This window comes from Calypte anna, chromosome Z (genome assembly GCF_003957555.1).
Source record: "Calypte anna isolate BGI_N300 chromosome Z, bCalAnn1_v1.p, whole genome shotgun sequence".
Lineage (NCBI taxonomy): Eukaryota > Metazoa > Chordata > Aves > Apodiformes > Trochilidae > Calypte > Calypte anna.
In genome coordinates, this window is record NC_044274.1 from 130,301 (window position 1) to 148,898 (window position 18,598).

General features: G+C 42.2%; 1 protein-coding gene across 4 annotated transcripts in view; it reads right to left on the bottom strand.

The window, feature by feature from the left end:
• Window positions 1-7,737: 7,737 nt before the first annotated feature.
• ZNF532 (zinc finger protein 532) overlaps window positions 7,738-18,598 on the bottom strand; it is a 34,413-nt gene continuing 23,552 nt past the window's right edge. For 2 of the 4 annotated variants that reach the window (XM_030468059.1, XM_030468056.1), the window contains exons 6-10: window positions 17,943-18,105; window positions 16,474-16,752; window positions 11,555-11,667; window positions 10,679-10,826; window positions 7,739-10,026 (exon numbers count right to left, since the gene is read on the bottom strand). In XM_030468059.1, the coding sequence (XP_030323919.1) occupies window positions 9,532-10,026; window positions 10,679-10,826; window positions 11,555-11,667; window positions 16,474-16,752; window positions 17,943-18,105 (1,198 nt within the window). In that variant the 3' untranslated portion in view covers window positions 7,739-9,531. Of the gene's footprint in view, window positions 10,027-10,678; window positions 10,827-11,554; window positions 11,668-16,473; window positions 16,753-17,942; window positions 18,106-18,598 lie in introns of all 4 variants that reach the window. The other 2 variants (XM_030468055.1, XM_030468054.1) reach the window with 2 other exon arrangements.

Consider the following 18,598-nt stretch of genomic DNA (forward strand, 5'->3'; position numbering starts at 1 on the left):
AGGCCGCTGGCAGCCCCTCTGCTCCCCGGGAGTTGTAGTCTTTCTCCTCCCGCCGCCCCCCTCACACACGGCAGGCGTCAGCAGCCAGGCGAACTACAACTCCCAGCATGCACCGAAGCAGAGGGCCCAGAGGGAGCTGCCGCTCGCCTTCTGCCGTTGCAGATGCCCGACAAATTTGCTTTCCGCGGGGTCTTCCGGTGGGCGCTGAGACCCCACGAATCGGTAGAATCAACCGAACTCGTCCGTGGAGCAGCGGACCAGAAGCAGCGGCCTCCTGAGACATCTTTTTTGGGTCAGGCGGCTGCAGGGCAACTCTGTCTGGGGCAGCCGCTGCGTGTGAGCTGCTCATTGGCGGGCAGGATGGGGCGGGGCCGGGAGAGGAGAGCGGGGCGGGAGCGGTAGGGGGCGCTGCGCTGAGGGGAAGGTTCCCGGCGGCCATCTTGGGTGCTGTTGAGGGGAATGTTCGGGGTCGCGGTTCGGGGCTCCGGGCTCAGGGCATGGGCTGCCGGTGTTGAGCGGTGAGACCTCGGCCCTTCTGCCAGGGCAGGGATCGGTGCCTGAAACGGGATCTCCCTCAGAAAGCACTCGAGGCCAATGGACAGCAGTCTGCCTCACCAGCTGGGGCTCGAAGTCATCTCAGCACTGAGCTGCCACCTCAGTGTTTGCTCAGGGTCCGCTACACAACAGCTGTTGAAAGAAGCAAACTAGAAAGGCCTATAGAAAGCTTATTTTTTGTGTGGCAGCTGCTGCTCAGTTCTTTCTGCGGACCTGTCCAGTGACAGGAGTGAGTTTGTGCTGTCAGAAGATGGCTGGCAGCAGCTCCAGTCATCTGAGGTAGGACAAGGAGGGTTTACACAGACAGCTGTCAAAGGCTGGCTTCCCTTTGGCCTTTATCACACAGGGACTGATGTCTGTAAAAACAGGACCTCGAGGAACGTGGTGGGGACGTGGCTGACAGATGTCCCTGGAGCCTCCACAAAATGCGTCATTATCCCACCTTGAGCAGATGCAATATTCAGAAGTAATTACTAAGACAGACATGGAGAAGGAGAATACACAGGAGCAAACTCAAAGGTGTCTAGAAGACTTCCGACTTTTTGGGTGTGTAATTAAGATTTTAATTAAAAAGATGTGGAACAAAGGTACCTGTTCTTCAATAGTGGGATCTGACCCCTGAAATGATTGATAGATTCTTGCCCAGCAAAAGATTTTCTGCAGTTCCTCTTAGGTTTTCATACCATGCTACTTAAATTTTTATTTTCTTATTAAATAGGGTTTTCTCCTTTCTGTACAAATCCACTTGTTTTTTTAAATTACAAAGATTAAAAAGGGTGGTTGGGCCAAAATAATAAAAAAGTGGAAGCAATATAAGGGAGACAAATCACAGTCCCTTGTGGGTGAGTGTGTCCACAAGATTTCAAGCTACATACTGGTTTTCATGCATCTTCTATGCCATACTGGGTCCTTTTGCAGAGTTTACGGAGCTGTCCCTATATGATAGATAAAAGGAACAATAAAGGTAATAGATCAGTAAAGCTTTAGGAAAGTTGGTTACCTTCTGCCAGTGACACAAACTACACAAATGTGAGTTCTTACTGCAAGAGGTTTGTCATTCAGGCTTCTGATTTTCATTTGTTCCTCTGAGAGCAGCTAATTGCTGATTCTCCTAAAGAACTCAGAATGTCTCACATGTTCTGTTTCAAATGAGTCTCTTCATGATGAATAAACTGTCAGTTGCTTCTGTACTGCTGTCAGATGCATACTGTGGTGATGATTTAGAACCCATGTAAACCTTTCCAGTGCTAAATCCTTCTTTTCAGTGTCTGCCTGCTCCCATAAGTGCATTTCCCATGTCTGATATTTATACAACTGGGAAATGATGAGATGATCTCAAAACTACTAATGAAAATATGTAGCACATAAGCTACCCATTGTCTAATTGAATTTCTCTCCCAGAAGATTGTGCCTTTCAAGTAAAAAAAGGCCAAGAAATAGTTGTACACGGAGTAAATATAAAAACCTCCTGGAAGATACCACTAATTTACACTACAGTAGCAGGGCTGAGTTTTGACTAGTAACTCATAGGCAACTGTAAGCAATCTGACAATTAAATCTTTGTTTCATTTGCTTTGCCACTGGAATAAAATCTTAGTGTTATTTCTTGTGGTTACAGATGTCTGTTTCACTTCAGCCATTAAAATAATTAATTATATTACTGTAGAGTCTCGTATTTGCCAGAACATATTAAAAATCAAACACAACAAACCAGCTTTTGTTCCAAAATACTAAATTACCAAAAATACCAAGTTCCTACTGGAGTAAATGTAAACCTTACTTTGTATTTAATTATGTTTCCATTTAATGATAAATATTTGACACCTTTCTTTTTATTATCCAGTTCTTCTAAGCAAGTTCATAACCTTGTTTGCAAGGTTGTGATGTTCAAAGTAGTTCTGGTTGATTAACAGTATCTCCCCTAATAAACTCTTTCAGGCTGTTTTTCCTGGTGGAACAACTGAGGGCTGCAGTACCATGCTGCAGGATTGTCACCCATCTCTACAGCTGCAAACATGCTCTTCATTCATCAGTGCTGCTGTGGTGTGACAAAGGGACAGGACAGGTACAAGAAGGCACAGCTGGTAAGTCTTTGGGCTGTCTGATGCACTGCTGTACTCTCCTGGGGCTGCTGCACCCCAGACTGTTTTGAGACAAGGAGGACAGGGAGATTTTGGATGCTCCTCTGTTTCTGCATTTCCCTGCAAACCTCTCTGCACAGTCTGACCGTGGTTACAGAGTCACAAGGTGAATGGCTGAAGGTGCAATGAATTTGCACCCCAGAGTTACCGTGCTGCATCACAGCATGGAGGCAAATGGCTGTGAGAGGAGAAGGATCTCTGGGTATTTTTTGCAGGTTGTGTTTTAATTTTCAGAATAGGCAGATGATGATTCTTGCCTATCATGAGGTAGGAATACCTTTGTTCTGAGGTTGAAAGGCAAGCTGTCAGTAGGGAAATGGCAGTATCCTAGAGAAAGTAAATGACAGTGTTAGAACAGTCCCTTGCAGTCATTCCTGACTGAGAGAATTAAACGATTATAACATCTGATCTTGCAGCAGGCTGAGGGAAAAAGCAGAGGTAGTGTATAAAGGATTTAGAAAAGGGAGAATATTATTCACAAAGTTGCAACATTCTTTTGTGGGAGGCACAAACCCAAATTCTGACACCACAGTATCTTCTGGTATCTTTGCCTGTCAATGTTCTACCGGTTAGAGTTTTGAAGCTCAGAAAACACTTTTATTCACCGACTGTTCATGGTGAGTCAAGGAAAACATATTAGGAACGTGCTTTTCTTCCTTTTCCATAGATGCCAAGAGTCACCCACACTTCTGTTGGAGCTTTGTTATTTTACCATCTGGATGATTTAGATTATTAAAGGTTGCATGTATTTTGAGATCTTCCCATAGTCTGGATGTTTGACTTCAATATTTGTACAGTAGATCTTTCGGAGCTCTGCAGCTAGAAAATTATGTTAATTTTTTAGTACATGGAAAAAAAGTAGCTCTTGACATTCTGGCTGGTTTGCCAGACCTTTGGAAACATCCAGGCTTTGTGTTACCTGTAGATATAATATTTGAATTACAGCTCTTTGTTTGCAAAGCGATTGGTGATGGACAAATAATGAACACCTTGCACCCGAGCTGAAAAATATAGGTTAATAGGCAAAGCCATCCAACTCCATCTGCAGCCACTCAGAGTAGAGCACAGGAGAAGTGCAGTAACTGGCTCCCCCAGTGAGCATCCTCTTGTTCACACACATCTGGAACTATTCTGCTTCCCCTTCCTGTTGTGGAACAAAGCTGAAGGGGACTCCACACTAGACCCAGTGTCTGCTTCTCTTCAGTTTCTCAGAAAAATCTGTCTCTGAACATTATACCTGAACTCTGAGCCACAAAGCTGAGATGACATCAGTCTCATTCACCTTCACACAGCTCTTAATTTCTTTTCACCTCAGTATCCTGAACTAATTACGACTTCTCCACAGTCTCTTCTCTCTTCTGTAACTGTTATGGGGAAGAGGAGCAGCGTTGCACCAGCAGCCAAGCTGACTGATCATGATACTCGTTTACTTTGCTATTTGATTAACCTGCACTGAAGAACTGAGGCTGAGACACTGCCTAGGAAAAGAAAAAAAAAGAAATGGAGACACTGCCTAGGAAAAGAAAAAAAAAGAAATGGCATACATGATGGGTCTTGAAGGCCTCAATCATAGGCAGTCTGGCCCCTGATCACTGAGCTCAATGCATATGAGTTTGCCTCTGGCCATAGCCTGGTATTTGATGCTTGTGCCTTGACTTTTATGAGCGTTTGGGAAGTGCTTGATAGTGCAGGAGTGGAGCACAGCCTGAGTGGGAATGTCTGGGTGGGGTAAGCCATTCAGAGCAGTGCTGGTGCTGCTTGGTGAGGAGATGTTTCTCTGCACATAAAGAATTCATCTCATTGTGCTAAAAGCAACAGTATGCTAATGCAAGGGCCAAGTGATATTTTGAGACAGAAGCTCCTCCAATTACAGCCTGACTGCATTCGTCAGGGACTGCGCTGCATTTTAACTGAGAAAGTGACAGTCACTTAAATCAGGAAATATTGTTGTACTTGACCTTCAATATTAATTTGGCACAAGAGCTATGGCAATGTTAGCCAAGTGGTGACCGGGCTGGGGGAGAGCAATACTTATAATGCAGTGCAGACATATCCCTGCATCACTGAATGCAAAATTGCAGAATTTTAGAATATAAAATACATGAAGTGGATAAAGCCTTCTGCAAAATTGCATTAGCAGGCATATCTGGGAAGGACATGATGCTCAGATTATTTTGCCTATAGTCACATTACTGCTCAAAATGCATTTTTTCCTTCAAAGTAGAAACCGGGGGGGTCAGAGATGAAAACTGTAGTGTCCAGTTCATTTTCCAGATGAATTTGGGTCATTTCCAATGCCTTGTTCTACCAGGTCTTTTCACAGCCTTATTGTGGCCTTTCAATCCCTAAAGGCCCTGTGAGAAGGTTGGGGACAAACTCCTCCCCCAAGGAGGAAAGCCATCTTTTTTCCAGCTGTGAAAGAAGTAGCATTAAAACCAGTTTTGTATGGTCACTGTTGAGGAGAAAATACATGTTTTTTTTCAAAGAGAAGAAGTGCTCAGGGAGGAGACAAGAAGTCTCCCTCTTTGTGCTCCTTCTGCATCCACTGCTGGCTGGGGAGCCCAGCTGATGTGTGAAGCCCAGGGATGTAGTTTGTGTGTGCAGTTCCTGCTGTGTTTGCCCTCTTCTCTGCTTATTTCTCTTTGCACTCCCCGTACCCACCCTCAGTCCTTCCAGGTGCCCAGACAGATAACCTTTTAGTAATAATCTGAAATTCAAATACAAAGAATTGACTCCTGAACTGCCCTAATATTTGAGAAAGGTTTTTAAATGAAATAGATTTCCTTTGTCCCATTATTAGCCTGGCAGCTGCGTGTGTATGCTGGGCATACTGAGAAAGGTAATATTAACAGAATTAAAAGGTCAGAGTCATATAAAAATCCTTTTAAAACTAAATAGACCCACAGCAATGAATTCCCCACAGAGACACAGAGGCTGAGAACTTTTTGCGCCGTTTTTTGGCACCTCAGGTTGTTCATCTGTAAATGCCCTCCGGAAATTAGAAACACCAGACAGGTGCAGCAGCCGCGGTCCCGGCCAGACCGTCCCTTCTGACCACGCTGCTCTCCCAGCCGCAGCCTCCCCATCGTTACCCTTGGGCTGGTCCAGCTGGCACGGGCCTGGGCAACCACCGCTGGCTGGAGGGCAACCAGCGCCGGCTGTTCCGTGGGGCAGCGCTGGGCTGCCCGCGGGGCTGATTGCACAGACCGCGGTGGTTCTGTCTGACCTGGGGCTCGTTGTTCCTCCCGGCCGCTCTCGCTGCCTCTCTCCAGGGCAGTTTTGTTGCTGGCAAATTGAACGCTCTGGGAGGCGGCTCAGCGCGGCCCCGTACACAATGGGCAGGGCTCCCTGCCGCCTCACCGGGCTATTGTCAGCTCCCACGCTGTTATCTGCTGTTAGTCTCCCACTGTGCGTGTCCCCATGAAGACACATTCAAAACTTTCCCAGGTGTTTTGTTTTGTTTTTGTTTTGTTTTGTTTTGTTGCCCCCCATTTTCTGCAGCCCCACTGCCTTGTTTCCGTGCCGTTTCCCAGAGCCCCCAGGTGTGCACAGCCTTGAGGACAGCCCCAGCTGCCCCTTGCCCTCACGGGTGGCTGCAGTCTTGGCCAGGCAGCTTCTCTGTATGGGGGTATTTGGGAAGAGGTCTCAGTCATCTCCCTGCCTCACTGAAGAGTGGAAGGGATTGGATGGGAAACACGCAGCATAAGGAGCATCTATAGATGAATATATACACAGACACTCAGGTACATCTGTCAGGTGCTGCCTCCACAGAGCTCAGCAATCACTGCCTTTGCACGGGGAGAGTAGAGAGAAAAAGCCAATCGTTAGCCCCAGCCCTGACACTTACATGTTCTTCTGACTGCCTAAATGCTCACTGAAGCCTTAATTAGTATTTCTGTTATAATCTGCTTGCTAGAGTCGATGTGCAATGTTAAGTACCTCTGTGTTCCACTCAGAAGAGTGGCTGCAACAAAGTGGAGGCTAAATGATCCCTTTCCTACCTCAGAGAGGTTTCATGAAATCTAGTACGTTACTGTTAAATCCTCAGAGGAGAGAAGGTGTAGAAAAGGAGTATTAATGCCATCATTGTCACTCACTGTCACTGTCACAACATTAAGGAAAAAGCAAACAATTCAAATGTCAGATCCCTTGTAATAACATTTAAATATTTTCTTTATAGTTTACAAGAGGAAATAATTACTCTAGGCATGCAAACTGTGATCTGTGCCTTTTCCCTGGTGTCTCACATTGCTGTGTAACAGGCTGTTCACCTCCTGGTCTTTGGGAAATGATCTTCCTGGCAGGAAGAGGTGACAGATCTGTAGCTGCACATACTCAGTGCAGGCTGGAGGGTGCCCAAGAGCTGGGTGACACACCTGACACACCGTGACACACCTGGACACTGGAAATCTCTCCTAGAGAGTGAGGTACCCAGCAGGCCTTTATCATTGCTGGTATCTTGGAATCTGGAATTGCTTAGAAGGAAAGAAAAGCCCCAACATCTGGAGGAGTTGGAAAGCAAAGCCAGAAACGCTGAGAAAAGCATTATGGTATTAATTGTTCCACTAAATCTCACCCTGACCCCTGGTCTGGCATTTATTTGGAAGCAGCCATAGTCCTCACAGAGCACCTCTCCCCTTCCCCCAGGAGAGTGGATTTCTGCCTGTGAAAAGGGACCATTTACCTGCAGGAAAAGCTGCACTTCCCTGACACACTCAGGTGTGTGCAAACTCTGAGCCTAGAGATTACAGGGTGGTTCACTATCCCTGAAACCTTTCAAGAGAGCACTGGAAGGACAGTTAAATCTATCTTCCAAAGGACACCAAACAGAGCTCACTGCCACCCAGCTGAGCCCCTGTCACAGGGCAAAGGCAGGGTGGGCACCTTCACATCCAGCTCAACAGCTTTCAGGGGGCTTGTCAGTAATTTTCAGTGTTTTACCTCTTGGCAGCACCAACAATGACCTAAGTTACTGGATCACAGCATCCCCTTGTGGGTACAAGAGAGCTAAAAAGGAAAATAAACAAAAGTATTAATAATCGCTGTGAAAATTCAATTTTTATTATCTGTTCACTGTATACAAAACACCATTCTGCATAGTGATAACTCATTTGTTGTACAGTTGACAGTGCACATCAACAAACAAGTGTTCAAGAGGTATACACTGAATGGGAAAGGCAGTGATGGCCAGTGTACATCACACACTACAATCCTGCCATGCCAGCTGTATGTCTTAGGATGGAGAAGTACCTCAAAACCACTCAATATGCCAGTAATATAAATGGGGTAACAAGCATTTACCAATGAACCAAATTAAGAAGGAGGATGAAGAGAGAAAGTGGAACTAATGTATCTGAAACACCATTTCTAGAGTGACTACAAAGTTTTACAGAGGTGGCTGAGAAGGATCCATATTTTTTTCCAAACACTTCAATTTTCAGAACTGTTAAAATTTAATGATAAATAACAGAATCTCACAAATCTTTAGGGGCAAAATGCTCCACATTTATTTACATATGAAATGTGTTTAATACAGTTGTGATGGACATAGTGTATAGTAACATCTGACAGCAGCAAGACTTTTAAGGAACAGAACAATTACTACTGTAATCATGCAGCTATCTATATATACACAATTTGTTTTAAAAAAAAGTACAAAAATTTTTTTTAGGGATACATACAAGGTATAAAATGCAAAACCAAACAAAAATATAACTCTCACAGAGAACTATATATGAAAGGGACAGTATGGTACCTTTTTGGACCGTGTGAAAGCGATACTCGATACGTGTTTGAAATGGCTGAACTAGCTTCGTGGGGTCTGTGCTAAAGCTGAAAGCCCCGGCTGTACTCACACAGGCTGGTGTTAGCTTCTTGACGTTTGTGGTTGTATCTGACACTGAGCACCAGAACATTTGGCATTGGCATACAGAGCTGGGAAACACCAACCCCTGCAGCAAGGGTTCACTATTTTCTCCCAATAACCAGAAATAAAGGAAAATACATAATGCCGTGTACTCGCTTCTATATAATGTTTAATAAATTACATGACAAAAAACATCATCATTATAAACCTATTCCTCTAATTACATCTTATTTGATAAATTTAGAGCAGCTCAGCCCTTTTTGTAACAATTTGAGCTTTGATCACAAGCACCTGATGGTCTAAAAAATCACTTCATGATACATAAGAGTTGTGCAATTACACTTTTTGAAAGTACTTTATCATTCTAGGGGGTCTGCACCTCTTCTGGTGTTCCCACCTAAAACCAGCACTGCATTTTATATATGCAGTGGTACTTTTTTTTTTTTAAGTACTTATTTTTTATGAGAAAGTTTAAAAGCTTCCTTACACATTTAGAAGCACAAGTTCTTGGAATTTAAAGTCTCTCCTTAGCTTGCATCCCCTCCCCACTCCCCTCCAAGTGCTGTGTTCTGATGCACCTCCTTTGGCTAATTTCTTTCAGAAGCATGCAAATAAACAGTTTCAGCAAACCTAAGGAACTGCCCCAGCATTCAGAACTCTGTTTTAAAGAAACTTACTAGAAAAAAAAACAGAAACAAAACAGAAAAACCCAAAGTTTCCACTAGATACAATACAAACACATAACAAAGAGTATAAAAGTTATTAGTTTAAATATATACAAACTCTTTTAAACTCAAATACTGCTTCAATGATTTTGAGCGTATAGACAATGAGGTGGACACTTTTATGCAGAATATATTGCAACAGCCGAACAGTACTGTTAACACTATTATACCTTGAACTTTCTGTAGCAAAAACATTATTAGTATTCCAATGTGGAGAGAGATTTCTGCGTCACAAATCCTCTGATCACTTTTCAGCTGAACTCATTCTTTTCGACTTAATGAAGGCCATGCCATGTGTTCTCATGTGAGTGTTTAAGGCTGCTTCAGTTTCAAAAGTCTTTGCACATACTTTGCACCTTCTGTCTGAGGCTGCACTGTCAGATGATTCATCCTCATGATTGGGTTTATTTTCCTGCTGATTATCCTCCCCAGACCCATTTTGTTTTGATACTGGCTGAGGCTCCTTCAGCTTATGCACAATGAAGAGGTGTCTGGAGAGGGACACGTGGGATGTGTAGCAGAGTCCACACTCCCTGCACTGGTACGATGAGCCATCAGATTTATGCTGAGGAATATGTTCATGAAACTGGAGAAGATTTTCTGTGGTAAAGCCACAAACAGCACACTTGTGAACTTTAAAAACATTTATCTTTAGCTTCTTCAGTGGCTGAGTGATTGCACCTCGTGGAGGCCTGAACTCCAGTACAGGTTCTTCCAATTTACGCTTTGGACTAGGAACCTAAAAAAAAAGCCACAAATGGTATATCCTGTGAGCATAAATGTGCAGTTCTTAAACAACTGCTTGGGACTTGGTAGATTCTTCCCCTTGTCGATTCCAGCACAACTTTAAGAAATACAATATTTGAACTAACACAAGCAATTTTATGCTGTACAGATAGGAAAGCTAGGGGTTTACCTTCTGGAACTCCATTTTAGTTATTTAATGTTATTTTATGCCTGAAATTTGACTCGACAAGAAACAAACTAACATATTGCCAAAGAATGAATCAACATGCATGATTTTTAAAACTAATTTCACAGTGAAATTAGTATCAAATAAGCTCAAGGCTGGGTATTTAGAAGAAGGTCACATGACTTCTACATAACCTGTAGCTTTCCTATAGCTACGAGAGGACTTGATTACAGAAAGGTGCTCTTAAAACAAACGTTCTCCATCATTCAGTGATCAAACCAAACACAGAGTCTTTCCAGAAACATCTCCTAGTTCAAATATGACTGAATTTGTTGCTGGAACCTCTGAGACATTTTTTTGCCTCCGCTTCACAGAAGATCAAACATTTATGGGGTCAAAATACCTTCATCTATTTAAAGATCCTGCCTGTATACCCACAAATATTCACTCTCAGTGAATGAATCTTCTAAGTGATTACCTTTGTGTCCTCTTTTACTTCCCTTTCTTCCATATTGGTTGCTTCAGTCATTTCTTTCACATCAGGGTCTTTAATGCCATGCATCAACTGAATATGTTTTTCTAACATCAACCTCTTGGTGAAAGTACGTCTGGAGTCTGGGCAGTGCCTACACAAACACAAAGAGGACATGCACATATTCAAATGCCATGCTAAGACAAGACATAGTACTCTGAAGAATGTAAAGAGGACTAAAAGTAATTCCAGAGTAGACTGCAGTTTTCCTGAAGGCAGTGACAATGTTTTCCCAATCAATTGCACAGGTGTTATAAATAAGAGCATAATTACAAAATAAAATTAGAAATGCTCAAGCAATTTATATTCAGAGCAAATGAGAAGTCCTCTAAAGATAATATTCAAAATTGTAAAAAAGTGTGAGTCTGAATAAAATCTGGGAGCACTGAATTTGTTTTTTGTGCCTCTGCTAACATCACCAAAGCATACGTTCTATTAGACCCCCAAATTCTCCTAAATTTAACTTTGCAGGGAAAGCAGTTCCTTGTAGAATGAACACTAGCTCCAAATGATACTCAGTTCTGCTTTCAAATCCGAACACTTTTATCTCCTTAGAACTAGTAATTCCTTCTCAGCTCCCTCTCCAGCCTCAAACAGAACAAACTTGTCCTTCACAATCTGCATTTTGTCCTCCCACACAGAACCAGCTGCATTACTTCTAAACCCCTCATGTGCTTTGGCAGTGTCTTTCTCCTGATATTTCCAATGTTGAAACATACTGTACTCTGGGACACTTGATTGCTTTTATGCAATCAAGAAAACAAACTCAATGAACAACATTTTTGTTGGTTTATACTCTAAGTAAATAAAAGTACAACTTACGAGCACGTATAAACCTTTCTGATGCCTTTGTGCTTGATACGGTTGTGACGACATAAACTATGGGATGAACTGAAAGATTTGTCACATTGTCGACATGGATGTTTCTTCATTTGCTTTAAAAAAAATAGGAAAAACACATTAATTTAAAAATATCAGTAAAAGAAGTGCATGTGCCAATAGGAAAGAAGCATCACTCACCAGTGCCTGGTACTGTACCTGCAACTACATACACATACCACCCTGCAGCAACACTGCAGCAGCACAGGAGCCAGACCTCTTCCCAGGCAGTGTGGCCACAGGACTCATCACCAGGGTAAAGCATCACTCATCACTCATCACCATGAACACAGACTCAGTGTAAAGCAGTGCCAGACTGTGGGGGAAGAGAACTCCTTCCACCAAAGGAGCAGGGAAGATGGGTGGGTTATGTCTGGAGAAGTAAAGGCAGTGCCATGAGATTTGCTCTCACTGTGAAGTGACCTTTCCCTTCCCATCACCAACCTATGTCTGCAGTGACTGACTGAGGAGCTCATCATACAGACCACAGCAAAACAGCACAGACACTGACACTCCAAGAGGGCTGAGAAAAGTGATGCAGAAATGAGAGGTATGGTCTGGAACCAACCTGAAGAACATCTGTTTGGGGAGTTCTGTGGGTTTATGTCACAGTTTGTTAAGTGGAAGAAGAAAGAAAAGGAAGGAAGCTGATAAGGATGGAGTAGTCTCTATCTGTGTCATTGCAGCTGAACATGGCCAAAGGAATTCAAGTATCTGCAGACTATAAAAGCCCTAAGAAAGACTGACGTTGTCCTGTTCCCTAAATTCCATCAGTCTTAGGACTCAGCTCACTCAACATCTTATCAAATGGAGCAGCTGCAGTAAGGAAATGGAAACATTCCCAATCAGACTTCCTACTTCCTTTCACAGGCAACTAGATTGTTCAAGCTTGTATCTGTAATTTTTGCTAGTTCGGCAGTAAAAAGGAATTCAAAACAGCAGCTTAGAAGTAAAATTCAAACAGTGACCAAACACATCTAATTGGAGATCTTTCCAGATTACTTTTCCAGTTTACTCTTCAAAAATCACAGTCAGGATCAGGATCCTACACTTCTCGTTCAGTGCAATGATTCCTGATAGAATCAAGGTCTCCTGGATTTGAAGAAGAAATTGACTTTATTGAAACTTCCCAGAAGAAATCCGACAGCAGGGAACCAGACTTCAAGTGTTCCAGTCTTAGGGAAAGCTCACGTCTGCTAGTCAGGAACGAGTGAAGAACAGACAGTTTCGTACAATCACTCAAGTATCTAAAAAGAAAATAACATTCCTTGGATTGCTTCTTCCTGCTCTATGAGCTGTCATAGTTTTCCTCCATGGGGTTAATAACTTTCTCTTTGCTGTATTTTGAGAAATGGAAAAAAACCCAAGTAACACAATTTTATTCTACTTTTCCAACTGAGGCCACTGAGTCATAGAAATAAATAAACGTTTGAATTTGGACCCTTCTTGACTCTTCTGGAGAATCCATCCAAGATTTGTCTCTGTTTCAAACCATTCAATAGCAAAGATAATCTTCACACAATAATATAAAGGGATGTAAAGAGATGCACAATAATCCACATGGACAATTTATTATGACATGAGTCATTCTCTGGGGCCTAGTATTAATCAAAAATAACAATTAAAAAATAAAAAAAGAATTCCCAATCCAAAATATTAACAAGTTTAAGCCACACAGAAATGCTAAAGGAACTGAAAAACATCCTTCTTATATTTGTGCTCTCAGTGCTGTGATGTGAATCATCCGTGTTGATGTCCGTATTCTCCCCAGTGGCTACATTGCTCAGGAACAGCTACAGACAAAGACAGTGGAGGTCTGCAGAAGTGATGTCATCACTGAAAATTATCCTTTTCCAAGTCTGGAGTGAATGGTAGAAGGGCTGTACAGAGGAAAAAGTGGTGTCTGGAATGGCTAGAGGTGGAAGAGCTGTTGCAGAGGGATGAGAGACCCTTTGCTAACAAGACCAAATTCACATGGAAAGTGGAGGAAGGAATGAAAAGCAGTTCTGAAAGGTCATTCATGCAAATGTGAAGCAGCCCATTAGAAAACATGATATGGTAATTTTACTGGGGCTAGTCAACATAAATGCTGTGAGAGGTGCAGTACTGTTCACTCTGAACTTCCTTTTCATGTTTAAAGGCCAATTAAAAAAAAAAATTAAAAGAAAATCAACATATTTTGCTCTTAAATTGTTAAAGGTGACAACCTTACAGTGTGTACCTCCAGTGCATACTCATTAATGCTAACACTTTAATCAGTGTGTTCTGCAGCACAGCTTAGCAGCATGCTTATGATGGCAATGCTCTGGAAAAAAATTATAAAATAAAACAGAATGTGAAGTCTGATGAGGGCTTCTGTCAGGGAGCAGCCCTGCACCAAGCTGTACAGACACGTAAGCTCAACCCAGGCAGCCCATCTGCCTTTGCCAAGGCCACTGTGAGAAAAGCTGCAGGGATGAGCTCAGCAGCACTCAGTCCCTCTCAGAGCACCAGTGGCACTACCTGAGCAACCATTCCAGACACCACACTCCTAAAGTCACAGAGAGGACTCCAGATAAATACCCAAATAAGATTCTGGATATATTAGTTTCTGCAGTAGCAGCCAAAAACAAAAGAACTGAAAAACTGGTTGTGTAATTAAGTGCAGGAGGATCTGTTGTATAGGATCTTGTCTTTACAGGAGGAAAGAGGATATTCAACTAGATGCACAGCAAGCCAGAATTAGTGAAACAATTCCTGCTTAGAAAACATCCATTCTTTTGTAGAAACCCACTCACACCCTGGTCCTAGGAAGCTCAGCATATGTGTACCTGGCCAGGTACAGACGTACACAATCCAGGTTCAAGCCAGGAGCTGCAGAGAACTGTCAGAACCAGCTTTTGTCTGGACTAACAACATTTATTTTTTTAAAAAATAGCACTTTCAGATCAGGCACAGTCACAGCAAGGTGGCTACAAATCTGCCTACCCTACAGCTGGCTTTCCATCCACCAGTTTAGGAAGAGGATGCAGAAAATGTGAGTCTATCTGTCTGGAAGCTGAAGAGTCTGTCCAAAAAGGAGATAGCTGTCAATGCTGCTCCTATGAACATCTCTGAATAATCCAGACTGGGATCAGCCAACAAGAATTACAGCTCCAGACTTTCACTCTGACCCTGCAAAAGCAGAAGTTTGAACTGATAATCTTCAAATACCTTACATGACAATGGATCTTGTGAATAGCTCATTAATTGCTTAATTAGTTTTTAAAAGATGTTTTCCACAGATAATTTTAGACCATTTAAACCACAGCTATAATTCTTAAGAAAAACAGACTGTAATTTAATTCCATTATTTACTAGACCCCTTTCTCATACTTTATTATCTTGTGCTCACTTATGTCCATCTAAGTTTAGTTTTTGAATATAGTAATTTTGAAAGCTAACAATAACTGAAAATTTCAAGAGTTCTGGAACGAGTAACAATACAGTGGCTTCTATGGACAGATGCAAAAATGATCTTTTAAAGCAAATCAAATGGAGAAATGAAATGGAGACCACATCATCTCAGATATTCGTCTACTTTCCATGCCCTCAAGCTGTAAAAGGAGAACCAGGTAAAAGAAAATGTAGTTCTTGAATCATATTCCTTTGGTTTGGTGTGTTTTGTTCCAAGGGAGACTGACTGGCAATGTAGTTACAGGACTCTACAGCAGGAAGGCTGAAGGAACAGTGTGGGAGTTCCTGTCAGCAAGGAGAAACATGGTAATAGTCTCCTGTCAGTCAGGCCTGGGTGCTATTTGCTTGAAGTTGTCATGAGAAAATCAGAGATAGTCTGGCATTTTCAGCTCTTCAAAAAAAAAAGTTTATAAGCAGAATAAAATAACTTGCACAATGGCTTTATAGATAAGCACTGTCATCTGATGGGACACAGAAGCCTCTGGCTATGTGCTGTCATTTATTACAGCACATTAGCATCCTGAAGAGGACAGACTTTCACTTAGGATGGCTCTTCTCCACTTAGTCAAAATAAGTCCTCTGTCCCTTCCCATTCTACTCTTTTTCTGCAGTGCAGCACACAACATGAGTTTAATTCCTTGCTTCCCAACTGAGGAACAAACCCATCCATATCCACCAGCACCTGGGGAAGGGCAGGAGGCAGTGTGCCAGCAGTGGGCTGCAGCCAGTGACAGTCTGTCCCAAAGGCAGCAGCGAGGGTCCACCCCAGGACCCCACCTTTGCACTGCCATTTAATTGGAAGAGCTACAGGATGCAGCAATGACATCAAGCTGTCCCTCTGCTGACTTGGATTATGACACCATTCCTCTATTTCCCTTTCAATCCATTTTAAGGAAGCTGTTTGAAGCCAGGCTGCTTTAAATACAAAATTCAACTCGTTCATCTCAGCTGACTTGTTGGCTGAACCTACAGTGTACGATAGAGCAATGGCTTGACCTTGGAATGAGCCTGCCTTTACACTGAGCTGCTGCTTGGCACTCACTGGGCCAATAAAACAAGACTCCATTCCCAGAGCAAATCTTCAAGAGAGAGAAGGCGATGAGAAGGCACAAAGGAACAAAATAAGAACCTGGATCAGATTAGATGACTTGGATGAAATACTGGAACATCTTTCACTCTTCCCATCTTGAAGAAATTTTGGCACTGGATGAACAAGCCTACAAATAAGTAGCATGTGGATTTTCTCAGTAGAACTATGTAGAAAATGACAAAAACTAAGCAGTCAAAGAGGGGAAGATAAAACAGATACAAGTACAGAGAAGAATAATGAGGAAATTAATTACAAAACCACAAGTGAATTTGGAAGAAAATGCTTTCAGATTTCACGCTTAATTCATTTATTTTGTAATTGAATATTACCCATTTACCTTTCCATGTTCTTTCCGCATGTGAGAGATGTAAACATCTCTCTGGGTGAAGAGCCTGTCACACTCCCAGCACGTCCAGCCAGGATTAGCCACTTTTTTAGCTTCTGCTTTCTTTATGGGAGAAGGAGATTTCTTCTCCAGCTTTTCTGTTCCATTGATACATTTTGTGTCCTCTTTGTTGTGGCTGGCTGAGTTCTGAGTGGTGGGTTTAGTACTGAGGGGCAGATTTATCCCCAGGTTTGGTGGCCCCTCAACACTTTTCAAAGTTCCATGCATAGACTAGAATAAAAGAGAGAGAAAAAAGTATGAAACTAACATAGACATGTACAGTTGTTTGACAAAATGCAAAGACCCTCTGAGTCAAAAGTAGGGAGGAGAAAAGGGCTCAAGAACTACTTCATGTTAAGTTTAATTCCTTGCTTTACTTACCTATCATCACTAGTTAAGCATCCTCATTTCAAACTAGGTGACTAGAGACTTGCAAGAAAGAAAAGTTTTTACTTACAAATTTTGACTTGGCACACTGGTAAATAAGACAAGGAAAGGCAGCTCTGGAGAGATCAGGCAACTATATTGTTTAGGATATATTAAGAGTTTATGTTGAGGCTGAGTTAAGCCCTATCTTACTCCATGCCCAGGCTATGAGGACCCTTAACTTAGGGCTGCACTGCTAACAGTCCTTAGAAGCAAAGGTGTGCAGGGCTGATGGGTCCCCATGACCAGGGGATAAGTAAGAGGTGTCTAACCAGCTGTCCTCCAGCTCCCTGCAGCAATTCAGTAGCGATGCTTCCTCACTGATTCATTGCTAGCCTTTCACTAAACAAGCAGTAAGAAGGGAGGAACTCTTCCACCTTCTCCTTCTCCAATTTCCTTAGCCAGTGCCACATGCTGGTGTGATACCTCAGCCTACCAAGAAAATAACTCATTTGGGAAGACCTGGGCTTCAGCTGTGTGTCTGAGTTTCACACATGCAATGGACCCAATAGGAATGGGTCAGCAGGGATCTGGGCCACAAAGATCACTGCTGAGCCTAGACTTAATGTACTGCTGAACGTGGTTCCCATTACCAAGGTCTCTTCCACAAACACAAGACAAGCCATTGCATACATAATTATTTTTCCTACAGGTAATCGTAGAAACAAAAAAACCCCATTCAATACATTCTTGGTTCTGCTACAATCACCCACTGGACACGATGCACTGAGATATTTCTTATACATCAAGATCAACGTTCCTATAGAAAAACTGCATCAGTCATTACATCACACATAGACTGCAGACCATACCAAATATAACATTTTAACACCTGAGAACCTTATTCACAGATTACTCTTTTGGAATTATTAACATGGCTCTCACTGAGCAGGTTGCTGGTTATTCTGTGCCTTTTTACAGTACTTTCTCACAGCATATATTTAATGAAAAATATTATCTACAAACAAAACAAGAGAAGACAGATGCCTACACACCTTGATATGATCCATCATAAGCTGTTTCTGTGCATACAGAAGAGAACAGTCTGGACACTTGAAAACAGACACCTTCTGGTTTTCAATGTGCTGATCAAAGTGGCGATAGAGCAAAGGTTGTAGAGTAAACACAGTGTCACACATAGAGCATTTATATATTATTCTAAAAACAGAAGTACAATAAACAATGTCAGTCATGTTGATGATCTAGTTGCAAGAATCACAATGCTAACTTTTTTTCTCAGAAGAAGTTAAGATCTGGCATGCTTAAGCAACCATTTCACACTGCTTGAAAAAAGTTAAAATTAAGCAAATTCAAAACATCCTCCAATTTCAAAATACGGGAATAGTAGGAAGGAGAAACAAACAAACAAACAAAAGGAAAGGAAAATAATTAAAAAGTGCAAACAAGAAGCCAGGAAACAACAGTTACATATGTAACACCAACATCTGCTTGGGATACTCTGAAAGTTAAATGTCTTCTGTTTCTGAACTCACATTATGGCTGAAGGACAACATACCTGTTTTGGGTTGCAAAGGCAATATGCTTTAAGGGAGAGACTGTTTGATCCTAATTGGTAATATACTTCAGGGTAAATTTACTTTAGGCAATGTACATGGCTTTGAACCTCCTGAATGCCAAGCCTAGACTTTGT